Genomic DNA, 27,821 nt, shown 5'->3' on the forward strand with positions numbered 1-27,821 from the left:
GATACGTATAAAATCGAAGTAGGCCAAAGCTCAATTCAGAGCCAGAGTCCAGCATACCTTTCTCAGCCATACTACTCCCATCAACTCACAAACGTGCCTTTTCCTCCCTCTTCTTCTTCTCCCAGCCTTTCTGCGTCGCATAGTTTACAACCAAATTCCACGCCGCAATTCCAAACCCAACAGGTGGTGCAATCAGCAAAGTCCAAGCCCACCATCGCGGACTCGACGCTGAAATACTCACCATAGCCCCCTTCACTGCACGCTCTAATTCCTCCTTATCGGCATCATTCCACACAACGACACCCCTCGCCGTGGCCGTTCCACGGAATTCAGCTTGCGCAGCCTTCGTACGCACATCTCCCTGGCTCCGGACGCGGTTCTCCGCATCTTCGGCGGTAAGATGGGCGTCTCGCGAGCGCAGACGTGCCATTTGGATGGCGGGATCATGCACGCCGACGACAATGACTGTTCCGCAGATCATATCCATGCCGCTTTCAAAGAGAAGCGGTACATCGAGAACGACTGCCCATTGTCCACGCAAGTAATGGTAGATTAAAGCCTTGTAGACCTCCCAACGGACGGCTGGGTGGATAATGCCATTGAGAACTTGGCGATCGCGCTTGCGCTCGTCTGTGTCGCCGAATACGCGACGACCTAGCGCTGGTCGGTTAAGTGGTTTACCTGGCGTGCCATTTGAAGAGGATGTTTCATCGAGGAGGAGGTCTGGGGTACTGGGGCCGAAGTAATTCACGATTGCTTTGTAGCCTGCTGTGCCGGGTTCGACGACCTTGCGCGCGAGCAGGTCGGCATCGATTATAGGGAGTGAGTAAGGGGATGTGGAAAGTATTGAGGAGACGGTTGATTTGCCCGTGGCTATTGAACCGGTCAGTCCGATAATAAGCATTTTGCATGAGTGGGTAATTTGGGGTGGTTACAAGGGAGAAAGTGATGAAGTCAAGTGGAAATGCGGGGAGAATCCGATTGTGCCTCGGCCCCGCCGACTCTTTTTGGAGAGGAAAGAAGAAAAATGATTGGATTAAAACACGCTATTAACGCCAAATACTTGTACAAAGATATTCAAGATGATCCCAATGCATATTTCCTTTTTTTTTCACTTTGGTGATCATCCCCCAGCGGGAATTACCATGATGCTGTGGAATGTCCGACATAATATCAATTCACGAACTGAAGAAACGCTCTATGATTCGGGCAGGCCTTGGCTGGGATTTTGAGCCTGGCCCTTCCATCCAATATACGGCCATCCCTTGGGTAATGAAGAGTATGGAGGGAGAACATATCGACCTTCACAGTTGCCTTCGACAGGACAGTCCAGATCACACAGACCAAATACATTACAATAGCATTCCTTTGCGCTTGGGCAGTACACGGCTTTTTCACCGAAAATCACTAAGAAAGGCATGGGTCAGCATTCAAGATTGGCTTATTCAAAGATGTATAGAATATGGGGACAACTTACTATGCCAAGAATATTCCATTATACGCCCACTCAGATCATCCGTCAAGTCAGTCTTGAGAAGCCAGTCGCGGAAGCGCATGTAATCACTTCGAGGTCGTTCCAACACCTTTTCGCGAGAGACGCCAAATTGCGCGCAGCAAGATGCCCCGACTTCTTCTGGTATCGGCACCCCTGGAAACAATTCCTTAAAGCCATCCGTGAAATATTCTCCTGCGTGGACTTGGTCGCGGTGGGTGTCACTTTTCGGATGGATTTCGGATGGACAGCCTAGAGTCCAGACACAGCGCAAGTTGACATATCCTTGTTGGAGGAGGTATGGAAGCTGAAAGTTGCGTAACATACCAACACCATCGTAATATGGATCGTCGTTGTGCCATTGGAAACGTTGGGAGTGGATGAATAGCATTGCGTCAGGGAGGTTCTCGTAATGGTCAATAATGTAGCTACCGTAAGTTAGCCTGGTGCGAAGCTGGAGGCGGGGAAAGAATGGCTTTGTCTCGCTCGAAAGGAATCAAATATTGCACTCACGTCAAATATACCATCGATTCTCGCCCCTTGTTCTTGGTAACTGTCAATGGCGCTGACTTGTCATCCACAACATAGATACTCTGCGACCAGTCCGGGAAATAATCCGGCAACCACGAAGTATCATCTTTCTTCATACTAGCAACGATCATTTCCTTATGTCGACGAACGACGGGACGAGCCTGCTCGTCCATGGACTTGGGACTGTCTGAATTCCACGGTGTATCCATCGCCGGGGCTGGGGAAGCTACGTGCGCAGGGGCATAGCGGGCCTTGTCATTGTTGATAGCTTTTGCAGAGGATTCCGAGCCCGCAAAAAAGATAAAGTAAAGCGCGAAGACGATAAAAATGGTCAGGAAAATGGCCTTGATGCGATTGCGACGGCGGGGACTCTGTGGTCCGCTCGGGGCGAATAACATGGTGATAGTCGAGAATTCAGCATCGGATCGGGTCAGCGCATAATGCTGACTGGCACTAAAAAGAAGAAGTCCTCAAGGGAAAACCCGAGGAATTCGCGATATTTCAAAGTCCCCAAGGGTTTTGGGGGGGTGGGGGAAGGTGGAGGAGAGATCCAACTTTCAAGAAGAGCAGCCGAAGATGTGGTTGGAGAAGGGAAAACGTGTCGGTTGAAGTTGCGGTGATCGGTGGGTCTCACCACTTTATTTTTTGATTGATTGATTGAACTATAAAAAATACACAATCAAAGTAACTTCAGTCAGGGATGTGTAAAACAATATATTTGATATCATTCATATAATCTATTCTAGATTTAGATGAGAGTAGGAATGATAATAATAATAATAATATTGTTTGCCATCGCTCATGTTTTCTCATTAATACTAAGCTTCATCACACATAACTAACATAGATACATGTATACTCATTCGCATCCATCGATATTCACAATATACCAGTTATGGGCTTCAATATCAGGATTGACTGTTCCAGCATTTCCATCTTTAGACCCAACGCCTTGAACCTCTTCAATATCTGAAGTGCTCACGGTTTCGTTATTCCCACTAGTGATCCAGAACTCAGGGCTGGCATGGCTAAACCCGAATGATGAAGGTGGCAGCTTAGGTACCACATCGTCAGTATGCGTGGCTCGCCATAGACTTCCTTGGTCTGTCATATATTTTGCCAAAGCTTCATTGCCGACACGAGGTTGGCCATAGGTATACTGCCCGAGTGTAAGCAACTATGCACGAAAACCCATGCGTTCATTGTGGAGAGAAGGATGAGACTCACAATATCCAGATCATATCCTGCATTGCGCAAAGCTGTCCCACCTAGCGCAGCTAGAGCGCCCCCCAAAGCTATGACCGGTCAGTACCAGTGTATATCCACTGTATTGATCCTTAGCAGAGTCGATCTTTGCGGTGAGATCATTGGCGACAACATTCCAGGCTTTCAAGAACCCTCCGTGAGCTTCACAGTCATCGCACAGATCACTGGCATCGACTAAGCCATAATCGAGATTGGCAATCCAATTACTGGCACTGCGACTGCCTCGGAAAGACAGGACGAGAAGTTGGTTTGTGTCATCAACTCCCAGGAATCCAGTGACATCTCCCCACTCGGTTGAACTAGATAATTATTGTATATAAGCAATGATTCTACCACCCCGAATTCAGGTATGTACTTACTCTCCAAATTCGTAGAGAGATGTAGCCCCCGATGACTGCACTGTTGGACAATACCCATCGGCACAGGTCAGCAAGTCGCCAGTCGAGTTATTATTGTTCGCGCAGTACGAAGCGGCGGAATATTCGGCGAACAAGCTAAGTCGCTCAAGTACATCGGATGAGACATCTGGAGATGTCAGCAGAATATTTGTCTAAAACAGGGAGAAGTTTGATATACCTCGAGGTATTGGACGAGCTGGTGCGGCCACAGTTAGGGCAACAATGGCCAGCAAAGACCAGATGGAGGATTTCATCTTCACGTCTTTCTTCCTTTTCTATTGACTCAACCGGATCGAAAGAGAGAATGTGCGATGGTTAAATTACAATCACAGAAGGGAAAAAAAACAAAAGTCTATGCCTAGCCAGGAACAAATTGATCCAGGCACCAGGCACGCAACTCGCAACATATCAGATTCATTGCAAGGCATCCCCAAACACTTATACTTCGAATTATACTAGTCTGTTGAACCACTGGACTACTGAAGCGGGGTACATGTCCGAAAGTGATAGTCAGCGCAGGTCCAAGAAGGCCAAGAAGCCCATTGAATGATCAAAATAGGCTTGTTGTCCGGTGTTCAATCACGGAACTCGTGGATGCCGCGCCTGAGTGGTGGGGATTCTTGAAGGATCGACATTCTGCAGTTCCTCACGCATGTAACAGCGTGACACGGGACAGCGGGGGGTTCTTGAGTATTCGAGTGTTGACTGTAATCGATAGAGTGTTGGAGTGTGAACAAGACCAATAGAGCAAAGTAGATGGATGTCAGTGTCAACAGAGAATAGTCATCTAGAGTAGAGTAGAGTAGAGTGGATCATGGCCCACTCTACCCATGAAAGATATCCTACGACCAGTAACAATAAGCACTGCTGGAGTACTGTATGAATGTTCTGTAGGATGTACTCCAGGGAAAGAAGACCTATCTACTATCGCCAACATGGACATATCCCCTAGCGATCACCACGGAGTTCCGATGGCCGAATGATCAGATATAACCCGCTAATCGAATATCACCCCTCCAGCACGAGATGTGCCTCACATTAGTCCGAAGAAAGGTAATCTTGAAAACGTTAATAGATTGCAATGCTGCCTCTTGGTATGTCTCATCTCCTACTCCTCTCTTCTCCTCTCCACTTTTACTGCATCTCATTCCCCTCCCCTTCCGTCTTCACATCGGTCATCCCCGTATCTTGTTCTTCCTCCGCACTTGCTAACACCTTAGTGCGGGGGATTTGGTTCTCCGCCAATGGCGTGCCGGGGGTCATGGCTACCACGTTGTCGTTCTCATCCACGAACTCGAAGTTATATCGGGAGAGGAGGTGTGGGATGGCCGATAGTTGGGGCCCGTACCGAGCCGTGTTATCGTACAATTCGAAGAGCGGAACAGCCAGAAGTTTCATATTCTTTGGCACCGAAAGGACCTCTGCAATATTCATCAGTGTTCTGATCATTATAACAAAGTCTTGGAGAAGAGCATAAGAAACTCACTTTTCTTGGGAAGCTGAATAAAATACAACTTCTTGCACTCCTTGGGGCGGGTAACATGACCCGGTAGAAATGGGTACATGAAAGTCTCAAAGTTAGGTCGCCACCATTGCGCCAGGGTATCACCAATTTCCCAGTCTTCATTGACTCCCTCGCCGGAGAATTGCGAGCCTACTGGTGCAAGACGCTCATTCAGGCGTTTCTTAAAGCCATCCACTTCCTCGTCTTCGTGGTGGAGATAATCACCGGGTCTGAGATGTCAGCGACTTTCCCATTTCTTCCCATGGCAATCCATAGATTGTTACAAGACGAGTACGTACAGTTTGAAAAAAGCATTGGCGATTTGTAGCATCAGGACATGCGGGTGATTGTGTTCATGGCAGACGAGGACGCCCTCGCAGGTGCGTCGCATACCATGTACATCATAATGTTCTTCCAATCGTTTTAAACGGGCTAGCACTGAAGGATCCTCTTCCGGCTGCGTCTCTTTCGTACCAAACGTATAGTTGGATAGGGGGTATAAACGGATCGTCTGTGGCTGTTGTGCGGAGAAATCCTTGGGGCGGATTGGGCTGAGTCAATGGCAGGTCAGTGGACGTACTTGAGGAATACAATAGAGAGTCCTTTGAAGCAGAAGCATTAAATTACTTACGGGCGATTACTTTGGATCGTCGTTGCTGTTGTTGTCGCCATTTTGTTGGAGTGTTGGAGCTGAAAGGAAGGGCGAGCTCGGAGCGAAGCTGCGAATGCGCGTTATCGCCTATCGGGAGACCGCCTACCCTGCTTGATGTGAATAGTCCATGAGATTAATCAACTCGGAAAAATTCAAGTAAATTTATAGAGCAGTATGTCTTGACGAAAATTAATATGATAAGGTGATTCATTCATATACTATAGGTGTATGAGATTACTATTCTTATGCATATCAACTCCAAACCCTACCAGACTCCTCAACTCGCAGTCCATGCTCACACCGCATCACTCCATGCCCATATGCCAATGTAGAACAGCACTTATAGTTTGGCGTCAAAGTCTTCAAACTCGCTGAGGTCTGTGATAGAGACGGGCCCAGTGCTAACAGGAAGACGGGCCTTGAAGACTGTGACATCTGTAATAGTGACGGGGTCCGCAGGGCTCGCCGGCACATTGGTGCCATTGGCGACGGCCTTCTCGTCCTTGCCAGCTTCCAAGCCCAGCTGCTTCAGCTGGATTCCCATGTTCTTCTCTAATGTCTCGGTCACAGGAGCGATCTGAGCTGGCGTCAAGCTCAGGTCTGTGGCCAAGAAAGTCTTGACGATAAATACAATCTGCGCAACGTCGACCACTTCGGTGTCAATCTCGTCGAACGCTGTGGCCAGACGAGCACTATCCACAGCGAAACCGGCAGTCTCGAGCTGCTTGTCAACAGTCTCTACGAGACGTTGGCGCTTGTCGGTGCTGCTGCTCTCAGGTTGTGCGCCAGATTGTGCGTTCAAATGGATAGCCAGCTTGGCGCGTGTGGTCGATGATGGATCAATGTACTGCTTGTAGAAGGCTTGCAGATCTCCCTTGGTCAGAGTCTGCACATTCGCCGCGTCAGTCTCATGCTGCAAGAAGTCGAAGTACTCCGAGCCAACGTGAGACCAATAGCGGCCAGTCTCAGAGCCCAGGTTCTTAAGCTTTTCCAGGCGCTTGTTAATAACACTACGCTTGTGGCCCTCGAATTCTTCGTCTGACATGTCGTCCAGGACGGGTCCGAAGCCACTCAAGAAACTTTCGATGCGGCTCTCTAGGTATTGTGCAGTGCGCTCACTCTGTATGATAACGCGGTAGCCCATGGTGGTTGCGTTGTAGCGAGAGCCACTCCACACCACATATCCGAGCTGCTCCTTGCTACGGAGCTGGTCGAATGCAGGCTCATCGGTAAGTTGAGAGAACAGCTGTAGCTTCGACCGCAGCAGATCGTCAGAAAACAGACCAATGTAAAGATAATACTCGATACAATGGTTGACATTGGCTGGGTCCTTAAGGGTTCGAGGGTAGACATAGTTGCTACCTGGCGGGATCATCATGTTGCGGCGCAAGTACCACTGGGATGGAGGTAAAGCACGGCCCTGGAGGATCTTCTCAACAGAATCAGTCATGCGCAATGCATCTTCCTTGTAAAGATTTCCGTGGGCCAAAACCTCGATGTGAGTTTGCTCGAGAAGTTGCGGGTAAAAGTTGGTGATGTCGGCTGCCGTAATATGTTCCAGTTCTTCAATATACTGTTCGTTCACCCAGCTGCGTTCAGACAACAAGTAGCGAGTGTAGTCGCCCACCTGGTAAAAAGGCTGCTGGTATTCGGCGTTACGGAATGCACGAGTCAGTCGCTCCTTGATAATGTTGAATCGGTCTTGGTTGACGATCAAGCCACGCATGGTGGTCAGCACCTTCTCCAGCAGCACCGCCATCTTGTCATTATATCCACCCACGGAAATATCCAGGCCCAGGATGTTAGCTGCGAGATGATAGTCTAATCCAGCCAGCTCGGCATCGTACGAGTACTCATCCAGAGAATCGCGCACCAGTTCACAGTAGAACTTAGTCTTGATGAGGTTCGCGGGTGTCGCCCAAACCAGAGGGTTACGCAGAGTCACATGGACAGTGGCCTTTGGCACCCAGAAGCGGTCATCCTTCTTAAACCATAGGCGCACGCGATCATCATGCCGAATCAGCTTGGGGGGTTTTGGCTGGCTCGGGCGTTTCTTTCTTCTCAACGGACAGTCTCGTCGGAACAAATTCGTTCCTGTGGGGGATATGCACATCTGAGATACGGTTGGCTTCAGTAGACTCTAAGGCCTTTTGAATGCCACTCAGGAACTCCTGTGGGATTTTCTCGACCTTGTACTCGGTGCCATACCACTTCTCCTTCTGGTCCCACTGGCCTGGGAAGTCCTGGGACACGATGACAAGACGGAAGTTATCCGCCCGCAGATAAGACATGGCAGTCTTGATCAGCTCTGGGTCGAATTTGCGCAATAATGAACCGCTAAGCAGCCATTCGCGAGGCATAGACTTTTGCATAACGCTACTGAGACGACTAGTGAATCGACTGGCAGGTGTCTTCTGCTTGTAACGGAAGTCGACTTCAGCCAAGTTCTTCATTTCGTCAAATATCCACTGCTCCGGCTCACGTTCCTTGATCATAGCGATGTACTCGAAGATGACCTTTGCCACCTCTTGGTATTTGCTAAGACCCTCGGGTGTCAGGCGCACAGATACAGTGAAGAAAGCAGAGCCGGGGCAGATGGGCATTGCACCAGCAGAAAGACCATTAGCCCAGCCCTTAGCTTTGAGATACGAAAGAACACTGCCAGGTCCCTCATGGCCAATCAAATGGCTGATGTACCGACTGGGCTGAGTATCATTCATCTTCTCCTCATCTAAGAAAGGGAAGTACATGTCCATCGAGCGCGAGTCCATGACGGGCTTCGCAAACACTTGAGTGCACATGTCTTCCTCAGTGAAAGGCTGAACATCATCCCATCGGTTTTGGGGCAAATTCTTATTCTCGACATCTGCAAACAGCTCATTGACCCATTGCTCCAGTGTGTCTAAAGTTTCCCGGCCCAGGACTACCAGCTTGGCACGATTGGCTGAATAGTGCTTCTCGTAGAACCGAATGAACTCACTGCGCACCTCCAGACCGCGTTTCTGCGGGTCTTCTTTGAGGGTCTGCAAGTTTCCGGTAGAGAAATGATGGTAAGGGTGCTTCGGGTTTGAGAGGGACTTGTTCAGCTGCATCAACCGCCATAAGTCACTCTGCAAGTTCTTCTTGTTCTCCGAATCCACGGCCCGCAGCTCACGGTCCAATGTGGACTCGAGGAAGAGAGGGGAAACAAAAAACTGAGCAAAACGGTCCAAGGCTCCATACAAGGGGGAGCGTCCCTCTATCTCTGTGGTGTTGCTAGAGACATCACTGACGATGCCATTGGTTCCATTTGTAGAATTGAGCGTTGGGGTGTTTTGACCGCTCGATTTCGGCTCGCTAGAATCCCCAGTAGCGGATACTTCAAAGAAATAATTTGTTTCGGTTGCAGCAGTATAAGCGTTAGAGGAACCAGAATGAGAGGCTAGGTATTGATTGTAGGCGTTTTCCTTGGGGTACTAGAACGCAGATAACTGATGTCAGCTCCGTCGCCATGCTTACAGAGCGAGGCCAGATAGTGAAATGAGAAGCTCGATACTCACCTTTTTCGTTCCCATGAACAGCAAATGCTCTACAGCATGTGCCATACCAGGCATATCATCTTCATCTGAGAAATTGCCCACATTGACGTTGACGGCCGCACTAGCCTTGTCGGTATCAGGGTCATGCACTAAGAGAGCCTCGAGCTGGTTCGGCAGTCGAATGACTCGGTAGGAGCGGTCATCGAGCTCCGGCTTCTCCAGGCGTTCTGTGATGCGTTCGATCTGGCTCATGATTGGGGGTTCGGCACACGCAGGATGGGAAGTATGAGAGAAGAGGCGGGTCCGCTGGTCGAACGAGAAGAGCGGGAGAAAAGACCGAATGGACGATATGGGACTAGTCGCGGAAGAGATGCGTAACAACAGATGCTGGTGAACAGTTGGCTTGGATTTCAGGCCCCTGTGCAACGATCGTAACAATGGACGTGCTCTTCGAGGGGACCTTGCGAGCATGAGCGAAAGGAAGGGTGATGGAGCGAGCTAACAATGCAAGGCTCCAGTGGGTGGGGAGACCAATGCAGATGATGCGTGAACAAATAGAAATAAACAAGGAGGTAAAGTAGGAATGCTTAAGAAGAAGCAGATCCGCGATGGCGAGAGCAGAGTCTGGTATTGCAAAGCAGACGGGTTTGTGTTTCCCACCTTTCCCCCACGTCGATAACGGGGAACGCAAGGCGGTGAAGAGGGGCAGGTTGTACTTTTGGGTGGAGAAGAGTACTTTTGCTTGCAGGAGATAGGCTGGAATGGAGTATTTCAGCCGAGGTAAGCTGACAATTGTTTAATTACTAGTAGCTGGATATTCCGAGAGGTGTATGAAAGTTGTAAGTACTGCATTTATTAAAGGAGAAGCTCAGTAGAAGGGTCAATTGTGGATAAGAACGCTTACAATTGTCTGTTTGTATTTCCTTACTACTGGGTCAATTTGAATGTTATAGTCAGTATCAGAGCACATAGTAATAGAATGTAGTAGATGGGCCACTACACTTAACTCTAGTAAAGGCAATTGGATACTTTAGGAACTCTATTCTGAGGCTCCAAATAAAGCAAAGTTAGTCTCTAGTCCAGTCGGATTACCAGGAAAGTATCATTCATTCCTACTAGGTGTAACACACTAGCTATGTATACTCTCACCAATCCGTGATCTCCCCCCGATGAGGCTCTTCCCCGCATCAACCCAGTAGAACCATTTCTACCTCCACCGTCTAGACAACGGTTGCACAGCCTCAGCCACCTAACATAAAGCAAACAAACTGCAAGTACAAGAAAGAAGAAAATGGTAAGATTGGAGACAAACCAAATTCGTCGCATGAACATCGTACCCGAGGCTCGGCTCAATATTCGTCATGTCGTAAACGATATATACTTGTCCATACCGATGAATACGGTATTCATCGAATCCATTCTATTCCGAGTCATCGCAAAGGGTGAGAGTAACACTGGAATCCTGGGAGCAAGACTCTGTGTTGCTCACATAGCTCGTCGAGATACCGCCACCCCAGTTGATAGACTTGCAGCTCTGATCTTCAGGGACCACGCTGAGGGCGTGACCGGAGAAGGGATCGCCAAAGACATCGGAGAGATCGTAGAAGATTCTTCCCTCATCACCCAGAGCATAGGAAAAAACGGTTTGGGGCTTGCCAGTGGTAAGGCCATCTTCTTCCAGGGTGATCTTAAGTGCGATTCCACCGGTGGTGTCGTCGGTGCGGTATAGTTCCGAATAGCCGCCTTCCTTGGCGACTAGCAGGTGGCTGTCACTGACCGAACTTCCAACGGACCAAAGATAAGCAGGGAAGTCACATTTGTTGTGGACGATAGCACTGCCAAGGGCATTGACTAGAGGGGTCAGGGCCACAATGGAGGCGAGAGAGACAGTGGTGATGTGCATATTGAGTGAAGTTGTGAAGTATATGAAATAGAGAGTTTCCCAATGGTTGGATATGAAGAAGAATTAATTGGTGATTGAAATGGCTGAGAGGACCTTTTTATATGTTTTCTTCTAAATGGCAAGAGCTAGTCTCAAGGAATTACCATGGAGATTGTAAAAGGCAGGAACGACCAACAGTACAATCAGGCCTCCCTTCGGAATCACGGGATTTGGGCAATATCTAGTAATGCCTGAAACATAATGAAGGTCATTGGTATAACCAAGTTGTATACTATGCAAAGTACGGGAAGCAGATAAGACATGGCCACCAGTCTACTTGGGTAGCTTTTAGGCGTCCCTTCGTAACGGTGTTTAGGCTAACCAAGTAAAATGAGCTGTGAGACTACGAATAGAATGCAGAAAAAGACAATTCCCCTACGGAATATGCAACCGCAACCTTGACACCACTCTGATCAGACTTGGTTATGTTAACATACGAAACGAGACATATGATCAAACTATAAGTGCTCCGAGTATATTTGTTGGTTGCTTCTGTTGGCCGCCACTAGACAAAAAAGAAACATGTCTGGACATAGAATTCCGACATCTTGATTCTAAACAGAGCTCATCGCAATGTAGATTGCAAGATAAAATGTAGAGAAGGGAAATGGGACATTCAAAATGCAAAAGAAGGCATTGCCAAGCTTCCTGGCTGGACGCCTTTTCTACTGTCTCATCTGCTCGTCTTGGCCCGCTTCATCCTCTTCTTCATCTTCCGTCTCATCATCATCCGGGTGTCTGGTTCGCTCCGAGATCCACTGGAATACTTCTTCCTTGTGATCTGAAAGCATCTCACTCAGATGTGTGCTGTCGGTTTTCCGCAAAGTTCCATATCTCTTGGATGGCTTGCGGTCAGAGTTTCCCCACACGCCATGCAAGGGCGAGACAAAGACCAGTGAGTTCTTTAATTTGAAGTCAGTATGAAGAGATATTAACAATACAAAACAGAAGATTGAGCTTTGGCAAGCTTACCTCGCGATACCAATGGGATAGCCAAGTCTGTGTCGGGGAGGCGATTGATCGGACGGGATTCTCTGCCACGAATGAAACAATACCCTTGACTTTGGTGTAGAGATTTTCTAGTGAAGGGTCAGTTCCCACATCTGAACAGGAGCGGAATGGTTCTTAGCTTGATTAGGGCCGGCATACCTCGATTAATTAACAGGTTGGCAACTCCATAGAATGCATTTCCAATGCCTAGGAAGAAAATCTTACGCTTGCCGTCGGAGTATGGCCTATCGATTCTTTTAGTTTCAACCCAAATGATGAGCCAAATAGCGAATTCGCATGCTTACTCGATATAGTTATCCCATAGGTAGCTAGCAAGCTCCTCGGTGGCAGTAGGCCGATTCTCGTCCTCATCCTCGTATCTTCCGGTAGCCTAAATTTGGTAAATCAAGAGTTTAGCGCTTTCCAGAAACATTTCTCAAAGACACGAGCTTGTTTAGCGAGGGAGGGCCTTACCGGCTCTCGGGTAATGTGCTTAGGGATGTTGACGTCGATCACAGCATATCCTTCATTCAATATCCACTTGACGTATTCCTTTTGGACATCAGCCTTGACGTTGTGTTAGCGCACGCCTTAGGGGTCTCGTCATCTCATGAAACTTACCACCCAGACATTATGAGCATCTAGCTTGTTAGTAATTGGATGGACCTGCCCCATTATTTCGGGTCTGTGGATTTGTGAGTTCATAAGCAAGGGCAAGACCTGGACTCGGGTAACCTACGGGTCATGGAAGATCACAACGAGAGGGATCATCTCGTGGTAATTGGGACTTCAAAGTAATTAGTCTATTAATCATATCCGGATGTAGCGCCCTGAAAACTGACCTGGCGATGACTTGGTTCTTGAAAGACTGCGAGATAGCCGTGCGGTAGACGTAAAGGGGCGTCATCTTGAAGCTTTCATACAGCTTGTTGGACTGATAGCTCCGAAGTATATCTGCATGATCTATTAGACAAAATTGGTACATTCATGACAAATGGTTATACACATACCGTGAAGCCTCTCTCCCCATGCCGAATGTTTGGTGGGCTTCGGGAACATGCAACGCCAATAAGAAGCTTGAATCGACATCACTTGTCGAACAGTCCTGATTGCGCTCTCAGAGGGTTGGACCCCAGTCAAGCGGTCTGGGGGCTCGCCCATCAATACTCTCGTCACAGCTAGTGCGGACTTGGAGATGGATCGAAAGTTGTATCCTCCCTGATCTGCGGTTAGCCAGACCCTTTTTTTCCTTTTTTTTTTTTGTTTCAGAAATTAAGGGTGAGAACTTACCTCTAGACATACAGCCAATTTTCCGTTGGCCAGATTCATCAACATGTGGGTCATCTGGCCATAGCAGGCAGGGGAGACGAAGCAACCACCCAGCACATCACCGGCAGCAGCATCAAATCCAGCCGAGACTTAAACGAGGTCAGCACATGTACAGAAAATCTGAAGAAGGTAAAGCCATACTAATGACAAGATCTGGGTCAAATTCTTGAGCAATGGGCATCACTACTTGTTGAAAGGCGAACATATAGTCGCCATCTCCCATTCCTTGATCGTGCCAGGGAATGTTTATATTCCTAGAATAGTTCCATATCAGAATCGCCATGATGAGGCATACTTTGCAGCTGTCATTTCAAATACTCACTTGCCCTCGCCAGCACCCTCTCCGCAATGATCCCAGTCTCCCTCGGGGCCACCAGGATAGAATTTCCCATCCTGATGGACGTGAATGGAAACGTAGAGCACGTTGGGATCGTCATAAAAGGCCTTTTGAACACCATTTCCTATTAGATTTATGAGTCGCTGCGCCGTCAAAAGAGCCGACAGGGAAGATTAAGTATACCATGGTGAACATCCCTTGGTCAAAAGTTAGCACTAGTCTTTCCTAAAGATACAAGTTGAACAAACCAATCCAAAATCATGATCTTTCGACATTGGTCCCCGAGCCGTTTCTGACAGACTCTAGCCGCGATTGGCACATTATTGAAGAGACAGAATCCCATGGCCGTGTCATGCTCTGCGTGATGACCAGGCGGCCGAATGACTGCAATTGCATTTTTCACTTTGCGCTGCGCAACTGCCAAGCAGGTTTCAATTGCACCGCCAGCCGACAAAAGGGATGCCTGGAAAGTTAAGTTATTGAAATAGATGGAGTCTCGGGTGCGTTCCAAATCCAGTAACTCAGCCTGGCCCATATCTGGGTTTGATGTCAAATGTTATGCTTTATAAATACGGGGCTGAATACAGTGCTTACCCTGGGTAGATCGCACAAAGGCAAAGTGTGCGGTGGAGTGAATATAGACGATCTCTTCTTCCGTGGCGTCGCGCGCATCAATGCGCTGAAGGGGCCTAGGGGCCAAGGGACGGCATGATTCCGGATCATCGACAAGACCGGACTTGCAAAGTTCCTTGTAGATATAATAGATGCGACGAGGGTCCTCGGGATGAACATCATTTGTGGGCTGGACCTCACAATGGTACCGCATGCGCACATCATAACATAGACCGGTAGCCAAGGAGGCGAGTGGTAGACCTGGCCTACCTATGTTCTCCTCTTCAGACCAATCTGAGTTAGATTCTACGAGACTATCGCGCTTGAGAAAATCGGCGGAAGTCGTCTCCGAATCACTTTGTTTGGCAAGATGCTCCGGAAGACCTGTGCTTGTGACAGCCGGTTGCTCCTGAGAATACATTGTTCCGGCACCAGGTGAAGGAGTTCCATTAGGAGCACCTTGAAAGAATGACGGCGCAAGAGCAGGGTCTGCGGCAGCCGCGTGAGAGGGTGCCGGTTGATCGGCAACAGATGGATGAGAAAGCAAAGAAGGGAGTCTTCGAGACTCCCCCATCACAATATCATCATCTCCCTCCATATTTCAAAAGGAACCGATGGGAGAAAAAGACCAGCCCGTTTATAATGGACTTGGTAATTGCTGGCTAGTATCTCATGACCAGATAGCTCAAGCAGGTCTTCAGACAATGAATGCACAGATAGTGCTTCAAAAAGACAGTTGAACAAAGATTTTCAAAAAAAAGATTGAGCTCCAAAAGCAAGATGCAGTACCCAGCTCTTTGGTTTTGCGCACCGGAACAGTGGGCTGTGAATGCTAAGTATTGGACTGCGGACGTATAGAATCACAATTGTACTCCTGCGCGGTACAAAGGCAATCCGGTCCGTGGGTGCTGATGGGAAAATACAATACCAAGCAGATGAGACACAATCTCCAAATTGAGTGAGTTCCGATCAAGAGGAGAGAGAGGTGCAGTGAGGAATTAGATCTCTCTGCAGAGAAAGAGTCGCACGCTGGGAGGATGGGGGATTGGATTGATGCGCATGTTGGATCCCTTTTGGGCCAGCGGTTCATTTTGCCAGACATTTCCAGACTCACCGCTTGTAACTACCGCCTCTCAAAACGTGCTAGCGTTATATATTTTAGACAGGCTTTCTGGATTACTCATCCAATTCCACCTTTTAAATGGGTAGCTCGGAGAAGTCTCGGGATGGCTTGGTAACCTCAGAAAAGTGAAGAGCTCATACCATTTTAGAGTGGAAAGAATGAAAGGGCTTGATTAAAATAGATCAATTCTAGATTTAGTCGATTTTGAGGGAAATTTAGTTTACTTCATACAAAGATGAGAAACTGGATGACGTTGAAAATCGGACATATCTTCCAGCGGTGTGGGAGGTACTACCTGGCGACGATGCTATCCAAGTGTAGGCCTGAACACCACCAACCATCACACTGACATGCAGCTCTGGGAAGTACCATAGGAAATATTATTGGTGCTGATTATCTGATAAGCAATTGCCAGGATCACCGGAAAAAAAACTGCCACGGCAGTCTCTGCTCAAAGATTTGCCTGGATATACAATGTCCTCCAATTCCATCTCACAGGCACCCTGATTACAGCGTACGAAAAATATGAGTAACTATCAGATACAATACTCCAATTGAGGACAGATTAATGATCTTGAACATATGAAAGAATTGTATTTGGTTTCATTAAATTGACGTTATCGGATTTTTTCTACAAGGCGAAGGCCATCTTCGTAGCAAACTCCGTCTTTTAGAGAAGACTCCTGGCCCCAGGACGCCGTCCTGATTCCTACTGACCATCGACCTTGGCGATGTAGGCTTTGAGAAAAGTTAGTATTTGAAACACTAGTATTCTGAAGATGTTCTGGAAAGTGAACTTACCGATGAGGTCAACAACACGGTGGGAGTAGCCCCACTCGTTGTCGTACCAGGAAACCAGCTTGATGAAGTTGGGGTTCAGGGCAATACCGGCCTTGGCATCGAAGATGGAGGAGTTGTCATCACCGTTCAGGTCGGAGGAGACAATGTCGTCCTCGGTGTAGCCCAGGATACCCTTGAGCTCACCCTCGGAGGCGGCCTTGATGGTGGCCTTGATGTCCTCGTAGGTGGCGGCCTTCTCGATGCGGCAGGTCAGGTCGACAACGGAGACGTTGGCGGTAGGCACACGCATGGCCATACCAGTGAGCTTGCCGTTAAGGGAGGGGATAACCTTGCCGACAGCCTTGGCGGCACCGGTGGAGGAGGGGATGATGTTCTGGGCCGCAGTGCGGCCACCACGCCAGTCCTTAGCGGAGGGACCGTCGACGGTCTTCTGGGTAGCGGTGTAGGAGTGGATGGTGGTCATCAGACCCTCAACGAGACCGTACTTGTCGTTGATAACCTTGGCGAGGGGAGCCAGGCAGTTGGTGGTGCAAGAAGCGTTGGAGAGGACGTTGACGTCGGACTTGTAGGAGTCGTTGTTGACACCCATGACGAACATGGGGGCATCGGCGGAGGGAGCAGAGATGATGACCTTCTTGGCACCACCCTTCAAGTGAGCAGAGGCCTTCTCGGTGGTGGTGAAGACACCGGTGGACTCGACGACGTAGGCGGCGCCGGTCTCAGACCAGGGGATGGAGGCGGGGTCACGCTCAGCGTAGAAGCGGATCTTCTTGCCGTTGACAATCAGGCCGGAGGTGCCATCGATCTCGATGGTGCCCTTGAACTGACCGTGAGTGCTGTCATACTTGAGCATGTATGCCTAGATTTGGAATTATATGGATTAGCAAATTACGAATTGCAAACGAAAGAGGAAAGTTGCGGGGCAAGTGGGATGATGCATAAAGTGGGTTGATGGTTGTAAACTTTTGATGCAACCACGCCACGTATCACCCAGGCCAGCCCACAGAGAGAAGGTCAAGCTATTTAAAGGGGAAAAAGGTTGTTCTTACAGCGTAGTGGACCTCAATGAAGGGGTCGTTGACGGCGACAACGTCGACACCACCGTGGTTGATGCTGTGGAACAGTTAGAAAGGAAGGTTGTCCCACGCGATGTGGGGTAGAGGGGCAACTCACGCATTGCGGAAGACCTAGCAACGCAGTTAGGTCTGGAGCTCAATGGGAAAGAGATAAGAGAAAGAGAAAGAGAGCTTGGAAAGACTTACAATGCGACCGATACGGCCGAATCCGTTGATACCAACCTTGGGAACCATGTTTGCGGTATTTGTGTCTGCAGAGGTGTGAGTGGGGTGATGACGATAATAATTGATGAGAGAGGGGAAGAGAGATAGAAAGCAAGAGAGAGAAGCCAAAGGATAAAGGGGATTAAAGACTTACAGTTTTGGGGATGGATAGAGATGTGAAGAAGAGAAGTAGATGAAGAAGAAAGAGAAGAAGAGAAGAAGAAGAAGAAGGGGGGAAGGCAGAGGAATAATAAAATAAAAAAAACCCGGACTGACGCAAAGAGGTGATCACTCTACACCGAGAGCCGCCCAGAGGTAGTCAGCAATTCACCACTCACCATTCACCACTTTTCCATTCAACCAAGGACAAACCAGCAACAGCTCACTCCATTCTTCCTTCTCCACCACCCCCAGATCGATTGTTTCCCGACTGTTGCCGCCCGGTCCCAGTTGGGCCTCTCCTTTCCGGTTTCATACACCGGGCAAAGCAGGAAGAGCCACGATATCTGCGCCTGTGCTGCCCCTCGGTAGCTCCCGTTCTACCAATGAGCTGTCACGGATTCACCTTGCTCGGGTCCTCATTTTACGAATTGCCTCGGAGATGACGCTCAAGAATGCTTTTCCATCGGGTAGAAGGGGGTGTATTTGGTCTATCACGGTCTGACACGATAATTTCGGACGTACGACTATGCCGAGATTTGGAGTCAATGACGGAGGGGAAGCCGTGGAGAGGAGGGGAGTGGGCAATCATGATGAGGGGCAATGGAGGGGCAGTCATGATGCCATGACTATAGTACATAGTATACTGGGGTGTATAAGTGTGTATGTACTATGTACAATGATACTCTATTTAGTAATTATAATATTCAGTATTATATATATATATTAAATCAATTAAATGATTCGATATTATAATAATTGAATAATTCCCACTAGTATATATATCCTTGGTGTCCGTTCCCGGTCTGCGGTGGACCGATTGGGCTTGGGGCCTCCCTTTGCGGTGCTGCGGTATAAAAAGATAGCCCCGCGACCTGATCGACTCACCGGGCTGTATTCAATTTGGGATCAGTCAGATTTGTGCTGCTAAAGCAACCTCGTTATTGGATCACTTATTCACTGACTCAATTTCGAGATTATAAATCGATGCCCGGGCAACATATGTACACATACCAGCTCGGAGTACCAGTTTGCCATCAACCATTGAATATCTAGCATTATGCAGTTACCTCCCATGGTTGTACTGCATTGTCGCCGTTGGACTTGATGCATAATACAACCACCAATGCTGACAATCAACTTGCCACAGCACAAACAAAAAAGAATACATAATCAGTGGCAATTGGAATTCGACGTGGAAGGCGACGGAAACGGATAGACGGCATCCCATCACTACATGCACTACTATACGTTGCATAGGGATGATATATCCGGAGTATACATACAAAAGGGTTACAGGGCTCAAATCTATTGTATACACACATCAATTGTTGCAGTATGCAGTATGCAGTAAAGTTTGCTCATTGCATGCGCAATACTATGCATTAGACAATAACACACATCCATTCAGGTGGACATGAATATAATACAACTGAAAGAAGCAACGCCGGACATCCATGTCATCTAAAAGACTCATGACATCCGGTTGGTGTGCACAGCCAATCGGTCATCACAAGTAGCTGATCATCGCAGCCATCAGATTTCTACTTCAAGAAAGAAGAGGTAATTATGAAAGCAAGCACCTTGCTTACTCCTCCTTGACACCACCACGGTAGTTCTTCTCCGCGTTCTCAATAGAGGCCTTGTCGCTCTTGGGCGCACCCTGGGACATGAAGCCACCGCCAGACTTGAAGGGACGGGCCAGGTCGCCAGTGGCGGGCTTGCCGAAGAGATGAATCTTGACCAGGTTGGACTCAAGGGCACTCTTCAGAGGAATGATGGACTGGATCAGAAGTGGGTTGGTGTACTTCATGTACAAGTGCATGACACCCATCATACCAACACCCATCAGCTGGCTGCGCATCAACTGACGCAGCTGTCCCTTGTCGTAGTCCATGTTGGTGGTGGTGACGGGCTTAGCCTCCTCGCCGCTGCCCATCGGGGCGGGCTCAACATACTTGAGCGTAGTCATATCTGTACACGCGCGCAAAAAGTCAGCATATAGAAGTATACGGGGAAAGCCTTGACGCCACGCTACCACCAAAGACCCACATACCTTTCTTCGCATTAATCTTCGTTTGAGTGAAGAGATAGATGCCCAGAATGATCACGTTGGACAGGATGTACATGCCGCGCACCAGCATCAAAACCTGAGGATCCTCAAAGGGGACCTTCTTGGCCAGCTGCATCATCGCCAGGATGATGGCCAGGTTGGTACTAGAGAGCAGTCAGCATCAAGAATGGATCAATAAAGCTGGTAAGATTTATTCTTACATCTGCGGAGACACCATATTGTCGATGAAGAGCCCTATTGAAACCGGGAGATGAACGGAGAAAGGGGAGGGGATAGGGAACGGATGTCGAAGGGGAGACAAAACACGAAAAAAGACGTAAAGTTCCGTCAGGAAATCCCCCCCGAGCCACCTGGCCGTTCGGCACCGGATAAACCGACCGCCGTCGCTTCCGAAATGGGGCCGCCTCCACGAATTGCCCTGAACACATCGAACTACTAACGAAGTCTACAGTCAACAAGGCTATCTCGATGAACCACGACCAGAAGGATCTCAGGAGTGAGCTCCTGAAGTGAGTCTGCACTTTACGGTGAAAGGAACTTCAGCTCTCATTGCTAGCCACATGTGCTGCAACCATCCGGAATGAACATGCTGGATGGAGGAGCTCGCCCACACAGTTCGAACTCGCACCCACGACTAGCTTAAACCCCCGGATTTACATTGGATTAGGACCAACCTTGGATCAACTCACACACCAACATTCGAGATCAACCATTTCTTCTATAATTGCAATCCATATGCTTGGCTACTCGGGGTCGAATTGACACAGTCCCAACCTTGAGATGGGATTGCCGCATTGGGTTAGCGTCGGGCCGTCTTTAGCGACCGGCGGCTTGGGACATTTCTGACTTCTCCATCCATCAACAACGCGCGTGCCTGCCCGCTTTCTAGATCGTTTCTTCATCCACCCCTCCGTGTTCGATCGCCTACGATCTTTGATATCCACGATACCTCTATTTGTACGATTATCATCCTGTCAAGATGCCTGGTGGAAAGGGAAAGTCTATCGGTGGAAAGGGTGGTTCCAAGGACTCTGCGGGGAAGGCCCAGAAGTCTCACAGCGCTAAGGCTGGTCTGCAGGTTAGTATTTTGTTGGCATCATGGAAAATCAAGGAAGGCGACCGTTTCGACTTCAGTGAGGACTTGCGATGAGGTGGGAGGTGTGGGAAAGAGAGAAACGAGGAGGGGGGGGGCTATGATCCCTGATGAAAAACGAATGCAAAGACGCGTCTTTTCACTTCCTTTTCTCTCCCCAGTTGATTCAGTGTCATACGAGGGCTCTCAGATTTTATCCGACCTTGTCGCGTGTCCTCAATCGTCGAAACTGTCTTTCTACTTGTGGCTTTCTTGGTTCTTGATCGTTCTGCGACATGTTTACCCCGTTACTGACATTACTTTCCCCACCCAGTTTCCCTGCGGTCGTGTGAAGCGTTTCTTGAAGAACAACACCCAGAACAAGATGCGTGTTGGCGCGAAAGGTGGGTTCCCTCATTCCCTTTACTCTATAGAAGTCCCCTCTCTTTTGGTCTCGATTGCGCCCATGCTAACCCTTCTGCAGCCGCCGTCTACGTGACAGCTGTCCTTGAGTACCTGACTGCGGAAGTTCTTGAATTGGCTGGAAATGCCGCCAAGGACCTCAAGGTCAAGCGTATCACCCCTCGCCACTTGCAACTCGCTATCCGTGGTGACGAAGAGTTGGACACCCTCATCCGCGCAACCATCGCCTTCGGTGGTGTTCTGCCCCGCATCAACCGTGCACTGCTACTGAAGGTGGAGCAAAAGAAGAAGGGCAAGCCTGAGCTATAAATTGGGGGTTCCGAAAATTGAAGCTGAGGGACCGGCACCGTCTTGAATCACAGGCGGGGGTTCTCTTCGCCAAGTATCCGCCTCCATTTTTGTTGATTTCGTTCACGGCGTGCGACTTTTTCATGCAATGTGTCTATTCCCCGACTTTTTATTTTTTTTTCTTCTTTTTTTTTTATGTCTTGCTTTACCACTTCCAACTTTGATTTCAAGTTTACGGGCGCTGTAATGGGAAAATGGGGGATATCCTGGTAGTCTGGGAAATTGCACTACTTACACTACTTTTTTTTTCTTCCTTTTCTTTTCTCTCCCTCTCTCTCTCTCTCTCTCTTTCTTTGACTTGTACAAAGTAGAGCCTTACCATAATCGCTACTCAGATATCCATCATCCAGTTACCAGTTGTATCCCAGCCACAACTCTTCTTCCATTCACATTCCTCGCGCGAGTTGGTTGTCTTGGCAAACTGGCGTCTCAGTAAACAACTTGAATCGCGTCATTCCGATTGAATTGTAGCTGAAAATGATTACATCTGATCAGTGCTAGATTAAATTCATATCTATAATTGTGAGATATAATGAGACATTACCCCATGTGCAGTACGTCTTATCGCAGGGTCTCCCCTCATGGCAAAGTGGGCTGGACTTGGCGTGCAGACGATCGACAGGGACCAAAAGTAAACAAACCGTAAACACGCCATTAAATGTTGAAGGGGTATGATATGAACATGAACAATTTTAGACTCTGATTTCCAGTAATTTAATCAAAAGATTCTTGAAGGAAATCATATTGTCATTTAATCTATTGCGTTGTTAGATCCTCGTCCTACTTGAATAATATAGGTATATTATACTATATAATTGTGAATTATATATCTTTATTATGGTGGCTATATTCCAAGGTGTAGCTATGAATTAGGGCTAGTCTTATTCACTCAGACCTGCTCTGCGAGAGTTCGATCTCCAGCCACGCTTCCACTGGCTACTGGAATGAAAGAAGATGGCTTTTGTGAGATATCATGATCCTCAACTTTTTCGGCATCAAGATCATCATCTACTTTCCCATATCCACCACCCCCCGGTGTTTCAATGACCACCCGGTCACCCGGTTCAACATGAACCGAATTTTTACCTCCAATAGAACTCTTCAATCCAGTATGTTTGCAAATCCAAGAATTCAACCCGCGTTGTCCGTCCTGACCCCCTTCCATCCCATACGGGGCAAGACTACGGCGTTCTGATAGTATAGACGCCGACATGGCAAGCCGAAACTCCACATCGCGAATTACCCCTTCGCCCCCTTTCCAAGCCCCCTTTCCACCACTACCCGGTCGAAAAGAGAACTGCCGTAAGATCACAGGATATCGTTGTTCTAGTGATTCTGGATCTGTTATCCTGGTGTTGGTCATGTTTGTGTGCACTCCGCTGGTCCCATTCCATCCTGGTCCAGCTCCACTGCCTCCAGCAATAGTTTCATAATACCCAAAGCCATTGACCCCATCAATGCCGAAGGTGAAGTTATTCATGCAGCCTTGACTTGCTGCGCAGATGCGGAACGCTTTGAATATAACATCTACTATTCTTTGAGACGTGAGAACATTCCCGGCGCATACGGCGGCTTCAACGCTTGGTTTGAGAAGAGATTGCTCCGGGATAATGATTGATATCGGTTTTAAACAGCCGTGGTTTAGAGGAATGTCTGAATTGACCATGCAACGGAGAGCGAAGATCACCGAAGCATTGCAAATTGCGATGGGGGCATTCCAGTTTCCTTCGACAGAGCATTAGCACAGAGGATCAGTGTAAAGTTAAATTTGCCCTGGGTAGAGTATACCGTAGACTTGAGGTCCTGTTCCAGTAAAGTCAAATGAAGCAGAGCCAGTATCTTTGTCGATGTTGACCTTCAATTGAATTGGCGTGCCATCATCCATATAGTCAACGGCAGAGATTGTATTGCCTTGGAATTTCTGATATAGGCTTTTGAATAAATTCCGAGTGGCCAACTCAGCTGAATCTTGTATGGCACCCATATACATCTAGATATGTGAGTTTGATGAACAAGAAAAAGCTCAAAAAAGAAAAAAAAAAAGAAAGAAAGAAAGAACAGAAAAGAACAGAAAAGAAAAAAAAAGAAAAGAAAAGAAAAGAAAAGAAAAGAAAAGGAAGGAAGAAAGAGTCAGCGCAACTGACCTGAACTACATCCATCGTATACTCTTCAATCAGCTGACGAACAAGACGAATTCCGCAGTGGTTAGCAGCCACCTGAGCCTTGATATCGGTCAAATTATCCTCAAAACATCTCGAGCCACTTGATCCAGGGTATTTGGCCGGCTCGTCACACAGAATTCGTTTCAATTCGGTTTCTGCAAATTGGCCCCCTCGCACCAGGAGGAACGAGTCGAAAACGGCGCCCTCTTCACAGAGTCGTTTCGATGAAGGGGGCATTGATCCGGGAAGAATCCCTCCTACCTACCGAGTAAGGTTTATTAGTACAATTATCATGAGCAATGAATGCTGGGGCACCTACATCGGCATGGTGACCTCGTGAAGCTGTCCAGAAGATAATCTCTTTTCCTTCCGAATCAAAAACAGGCGTGATGACAGTTAAATCCGGCAGATGAACACCGCCATAAGCAGGCGAGTTTGAAAGTAAAGCATCACCATCTTGCAATTTACCAGACCATTGCTTGATCTGTGACTTCACAGCGAACCCCATACTGCCAATCATGGCGGGTACATGAGGTGCATTTGCAACTAGTGATCCATCCGGCGAGAAAATAGCACAGCTAAAATCCAACCTCTCTTTGATATTGGCGCTAACGCTGACTTTCTGTAGTACTCTTCCCATCTGCTCTGCTACTCCGTAGAATCGATGACGGAATACAGAGAGTTGAATTGGGTCGATGATGCTGGCGCTGACGGATTTCTCTTCATGACCGACGTCTAGAACTAGGAGGCTCTTTGTAGCTGTTGCGGAGCAGTTAGGGCTAAGAAGTATAGTTTGCGTATTATCGACCACTAGTGCTGGTCCTGTGATTGTACTTCCAATCGACAAAGATCCAAGGAGGTACACCGGGGCATTGACCCATCCAAGGGACTTGAAATAAACTGCTTTGGTGGAAGTGGCTTTTGGGGGAATACCGTTGGCTTGAATATCATGTGGTTCTTGAATTCCCGGCTGCTCATCTTCGCCAAAGTTGCTTTTCCCTATAGCCTGAACGCGGATGTTATCCACAAAGATCTGTCGATTCAGCGGAGTAAAGCCAAATTGCTGGTGATGCATATCAATGAAATCCTGCTTTGCATTGTTATTGTCCCCAATTGGCACCATCAGAGAAGTCTCACTGCCAAAATATCGCATGAAAAGAGACCTTTTAACCTCGACGTGAGAGAATTGGTTCATTGAGAAATGATTCTGTGCTGTAATGGACAGTCTATCCAGATCTAGATAGACTTCATTCTTGGTAGAGTGGTCAAATACTTTACCATATGGCTCCTCTTCGTCATGAACGACATCAGCCAAGCCGATTCCATACGCAGAAAGGATTGACGAATGTTTGTGGATCAAAACACGTCGTATACCAAGAGCTTCCGCGATGGAACAGGCATGCTGTCCGCCAGCTCCCCCGAAAGAGGCAAGATGATGCTTGGCAGCATCATGTCCTCTTCCCTCCGTTAACTGACGCACTGGACCACACATAGACGAGTTTGCAACTTGCAAAAACCTGAATTCGCAGTTTAGTTTGTAGAAAGTATAGTCTGTGGAGATCTTCGTACCCTTCTGCAACTTCGGCCCAATCCAAAGTCTTGCCCGTATCACGATTTATGACATCGGTCAGTTGCTTGAATTTGAGTAAGACAATGTCGCCATCCAAAGGCTCGTTCTCATTTGGACCAAAAACGGAGGGAAAATGCTCTGGGATCAATCGTCCCAGAACAAGATTGGCGTCTGTCACTGTTAACGGTCCTCCTTTTCGATAGCATGCTGGGCCCGGATGCGACGAGGCACTTTCTGGACCAACTGCCATCAGGGAATCCTTCCAAGAGAGAATACTACCACCCCCGGCTGCTATTGTGTTGATATTCAATTGAGGAGTTTGGATGGGAATGCCAGCAGTAGTGGTCTCGAAAATCTGATCAAATTGCCCATCATATCGACTGACATCTGTACTTGTGCCTCCCATATCGAATCCAATAATGGGAATTTTTGATTTGGAATTATATGATGTTCGAGCATATCCAACGACTCCACCAGCTGGACCTGAAAGAATAGCATGAAGGCCAGATAGTTCTGAAGCAGGGACTAGACCTCCGTCGGATTGCATGAATTCTAGTTTGGTGTTCCCGTTGTTTAGACTTGGAAAACTGGCACTAAACTGCGAGAGATATCTTTCAATAGTTGGAGTTAGATATCCATCAATAACGGTAGAATTTCCTCTTGGAACGATCTTCGATCGCTGTGATACTTTATGGGAAAGAGAGATATGTTCGAATCCAATCTCTTCTGCCAGTTTCTGGATCTGAAGCTCGTGTCCGGGAAATAGGTATGAATGCATGAGACAAACCGCAACGGAGCGAAAGCCATCTGCATAAATACTCTCCAAATAATTTCTCGTCGCCTCGATATTGAGGGGCTGAACAATATGAATCTTTTGGCCAGAGGTCCCGATGACCGTTTCTAGTGGCTTCGGATGGTGAAAGTCTACACTACGAAGATTTGAATCAGTGCAGCGCTCCAGGACAACTCGCTCGTCGATCTCAAATACATCTGAGTATAATGGCCGTGGCCGTCGAATTGCTAGATCAAACATGTAAGGTCGAGACTGGTTGCCGATTTGAAGGATGTCCTTGAAGCCTGCTGTGACTAGAAAAGCAGTACGCTCACCCTTGCGTTCTAGGAGAGCATTTGTTGCAACAGTGGTTCCCATTCGAATCCATTCTATCTAAGGGATAAGTAACTGATCATTTTACAAGTAGGGTAATAAGTAGGATACTATCCTACTCAATAGTATTGAGCCCACTTACCGACGTCTCTTAGGTCAAGCTCAGTGCCGCGGGGAATGGATGTACCAGAGTATATCTCCAGTACGCGTCTAATCGCCTCCGCTGGGGCATCGGGGTAATTTTTATTATCAACCGAGAGAATCTTGATCACAATATCATCTTGGCCTTCGACTTTGCAGACACAGTCTGTGAAAGTGCCTCCTCTATCTGATAGTCGTCAACATTATGATGCGTCCGTCCGCCATGGCAACCGACTTACCTATTGAGATTCTCAAGGGACGTGAATGAGCAGCAGGCATCTTGATGAGGGTGGGGTTAATGCTGTGAACCATAAGATTCAAGTTGCCGTTGTGTATATTTGTAGCCCAAGGCACGTCATGTCGTTGAATGCTCCATCATAGCAGTTCCAACACTCCGAAATTAACGGGCCGACGTTAAAGGTATGACTCGCCGAGAAGTCCGAGATAAGACTTGAACTATGAGTTCACCTGTTAGAAGATTGGTACAAGTGATTCGGATCCTTGCCAATCGTGCATTAACTAGCGTATCTATGTGGAGCGTGATCGTGAGGAGTCAATATGAGGGGGAGTCTACGGAGCTCCTCCGTCCGATTAATACGTGAATAGGCAATTCAAGTTGTTCAGCCTGATATCTCACTCCAGCGAAAATCCTCAAAGTACTGTAGAATGATTGATTCAAGTAAACAAACCTTTGTTTACTTGAAGCCTTGGTCTACTAGATCACCATAAACTCCTGATATGTTAATTAACTTAGAAAATTCAATAATTGATGTTGGTTCCGACAAATGTCATACATGTGTTGATACAGTATGTAATTATATAACTTTTATAGATATCTACATATAATTCAAAATCCAAGTTGTATTATATGTAAATCCTCAACTGGAATGATTCTCGCCAATGCCGATCTCTACTTAAATTAATCAGGCGGATATTTGGGCAAAACCCACACCTTTGTCTCTTCCAAGTTTGGCACCGTCAACAACACCATC

General features: G+C 47.8%; 11 protein-coding genes across 11 annotated transcripts; 1 reads left to right on the forward strand and 10 right to left on the reverse strand.

Annotated features, from left to right (window-relative positions):
- Nucleotides 1-85: 85 nt before the first annotated feature.
- On the reverse strand, nucleotides 86-904 carry N7469_011025 (putative dephospho-CoA kinase; the record flags this gene model as incomplete). The annotated part of the gene is made up of 1 exon (XM_056649930.1): nucleotides 86-904. One exon carries the CDS (start codon nucleotides 902-904, stop codon nucleotides 86-88), a length of 819 nt encoding a protein of 272 aa, XP_056497061.1.
- Nucleotides 905-1,198: 294 nt separating this feature from the next.
- On the reverse strand, nucleotides 1,199-2,421 carry N7469_011026 (DUF3431 domain-containing protein; the record flags this gene model as incomplete). The annotated part of the gene is made up of 3 exons (XM_056649931.1): nucleotides 1,199-1,407; nucleotides 1,478-1,920; nucleotides 2,006-2,421. 3 exons carry the CDS (start codon nucleotides 2,419-2,421, stop codon nucleotides 1,199-1,201), a joined length of 1,068 nt encoding a protein of 355 aa, XP_056497062.1.
- Nucleotides 2,422-2,882: 461 nt separating this feature from the next.
- N7469_011027 (lipase family protein) lies at nucleotides 2,883-3,941 on the reverse strand (the record flags this gene model as incomplete). Its single annotated transcript, XM_056649932.1, has 5 exons — nucleotides 2,883-3,200; nucleotides 3,251-3,300; nucleotides 3,350-3,588; nucleotides 3,649-3,814; nucleotides 3,866-3,941. 5 exons carry the CDS (start codon nucleotides 3,939-3,941, stop codon nucleotides 2,883-2,885), a joined length of 849 nt encoding a protein of 282 aa, XP_056497063.1.
- An 880-nt stretch (nucleotides 3,942-4,821) lies between these two features.
- On the reverse strand, nucleotides 4,822-5,863 carry N7469_011028 (cleavage and polyadenylation specificity factor subunit 5; the record flags this gene model as incomplete). The annotated part of the gene is made up of 4 exons (XM_056649933.1): nucleotides 4,822-5,108; nucleotides 5,174-5,421; nucleotides 5,491-5,742; nucleotides 5,823-5,863. The coding sequence occupies 4 exons, from the start codon at nucleotides 5,861-5,863 to the stop codon at nucleotides 4,822-4,824; spliced, it is 828 nt and encodes a 275-aa protein (XP_056497064.1).
- Nucleotides 5,864-6,183: 320 nt separating this feature from the next.
- Nucleotides 6,184-9,832, reverse strand: N7469_011029 (uncharacterized protein; the record flags this gene model as incomplete). Its single annotated transcript, XM_056649934.1, has 3 exons — nucleotides 6,184-7,937; nucleotides 7,966-9,298; nucleotides 9,383-9,832. The coding sequence occupies 3 exons, from the start codon at nucleotides 9,830-9,832 to the stop codon at nucleotides 6,184-6,186; spliced, it is 3,537 nt and encodes a 1,178-aa protein (XP_056497065.1).
- A 949-nt stretch (nucleotides 9,833-10,781) lies between these two features.
- On the reverse strand, nucleotides 10,782-11,264 carry N7469_011030 (putative BYS1 domain protein; the record flags this gene model as incomplete). Its single annotated transcript, XM_056649935.1, has 1 exon — nucleotides 10,782-11,264. One exon carries the CDS (start codon nucleotides 11,262-11,264, stop codon nucleotides 10,782-10,784), a length of 483 nt encoding a protein of 160 aa, XP_056497066.1.
- Nucleotides 11,265-11,968: 704 nt separating this feature from the next.
- Nucleotides 11,969-15,169, reverse strand: hdaA (histone deacetylase hdaA; the record flags this gene model as incomplete). Its single annotated transcript, XM_056649936.1, has 15 exons — nucleotides 11,969-12,205; nucleotides 12,276-12,382; nucleotides 12,453-12,538; nucleotides 12,599-12,684; nucleotides 12,768-12,860; nucleotides 12,915-12,978; nucleotides 13,033-13,080; nucleotides 13,136-13,256; nucleotides 13,304-13,511; nucleotides 13,584-13,711; nucleotides 13,764-13,876; nucleotides 13,945-14,083; nucleotides 14,143-14,156; nucleotides 14,208-14,496; nucleotides 14,554-15,169. The coding sequence occupies 15 exons, from the start codon at nucleotides 15,167-15,169 to the stop codon at nucleotides 11,969-11,971; spliced, it is 2,349 nt and encodes a 782-aa protein (XP_056497067.1).
- Nucleotides 15,170-16,403: 1,234 nt separating this feature from the next.
- On the reverse strand, nucleotides 16,404-17,805 carry gpdA (glyceraldehyde 3-phosphate dehydrogenase GpdA; the record flags this gene model as incomplete). The annotated part of the gene is made up of 5 exons (XM_056649937.1): nucleotides 16,404-16,432; nucleotides 16,496-17,354; nucleotides 17,545-17,608; nucleotides 17,669-17,682; nucleotides 17,758-17,805. The coding sequence occupies 5 exons, from the start codon at nucleotides 17,803-17,805 to the stop codon at nucleotides 16,404-16,406; spliced, it is 1,014 nt and encodes a 337-aa protein (XP_056497068.1).
- Nucleotides 17,806-19,509: 1,704 nt separating this feature from the next.
- Nucleotides 19,510-20,283, reverse strand: N7469_011033 (PHO88 family protein). The gene is made up of 3 exons (XM_056649938.1): nucleotides 20,209-20,283; nucleotides 19,991-20,151; nucleotides 19,510-19,908 (listed from the first exon to the last, which is right to left on the reverse strand). The coding sequence occupies exons 1-3, from the start codon at nucleotides 20,223-20,225 to the stop codon at nucleotides 19,523-19,525; spliced, it is 564 nt and encodes a 187-aa protein (XP_056497069.1). The 5' UTR covers nucleotides 20,226-20,283; the 3' UTR covers nucleotides 19,510-19,522.
- Nucleotides 20,284-20,987: 704 nt separating this feature from the next.
- Nucleotides 20,988-21,812, forward strand: htz1 (histone H2AZ; the record flags this gene model as incomplete). Its single annotated transcript, XM_056649939.1, has 3 exons — nucleotides 20,988-21,086; nucleotides 21,415-21,484; nucleotides 21,565-21,812. The coding sequence occupies 3 exons, from the start codon at nucleotides 20,988-20,990 to the stop codon at nucleotides 21,810-21,812; spliced, it is 417 nt and encodes a 138-aa protein (XP_056497070.1).
- A 928-nt stretch (nucleotides 21,813-22,740) lies between these two features.
- On the reverse strand, nucleotides 22,741-27,108 carry N7469_011035 (uncharacterized protein; the record flags this gene model as incomplete). Its single annotated transcript, XM_056649940.1, has 7 exons — nucleotides 22,741-23,576; nucleotides 23,640-23,841; nucleotides 23,996-24,274; nucleotides 24,333-25,530; nucleotides 25,583-26,744; nucleotides 26,831-27,016; nucleotides 27,069-27,108. The coding sequence occupies 7 exons, from the start codon at nucleotides 27,106-27,108 to the stop codon at nucleotides 22,741-22,743; spliced, it is 3,903 nt and encodes a 1,300-aa protein (XP_056497071.1).
- Nucleotides 27,109-27,821: the final 713 nt, after the last annotated feature.

This window comes from Penicillium citrinum (genome assembly GCF_028827155.1).
Source record: "Penicillium citrinum strain IBT 23319 chromosome Unknown utg000009l:1.0-4274883.0:1.0-4276374.0, whole genome shotgun sequence".
In the NCBI taxonomy this organism is placed as follows: domain Eukaryota; kingdom Fungi; phylum Ascomycota; class Eurotiomycetes; order Eurotiales; family Aspergillaceae; genus Penicillium; species Penicillium citrinum.

Bases quoted from the DNA above. Each gene is read 5' to 3' on its own strand.
- N7469_011033 (XM_056649938.1), bottom strand. The intron at 19,909-19,990 runs GTATGTGGGTCT...GCGCGTGTACAG, and splicing joins GAAGATTAATGCGAAGAAAG to ATATGACTACGCTCAAGTAT.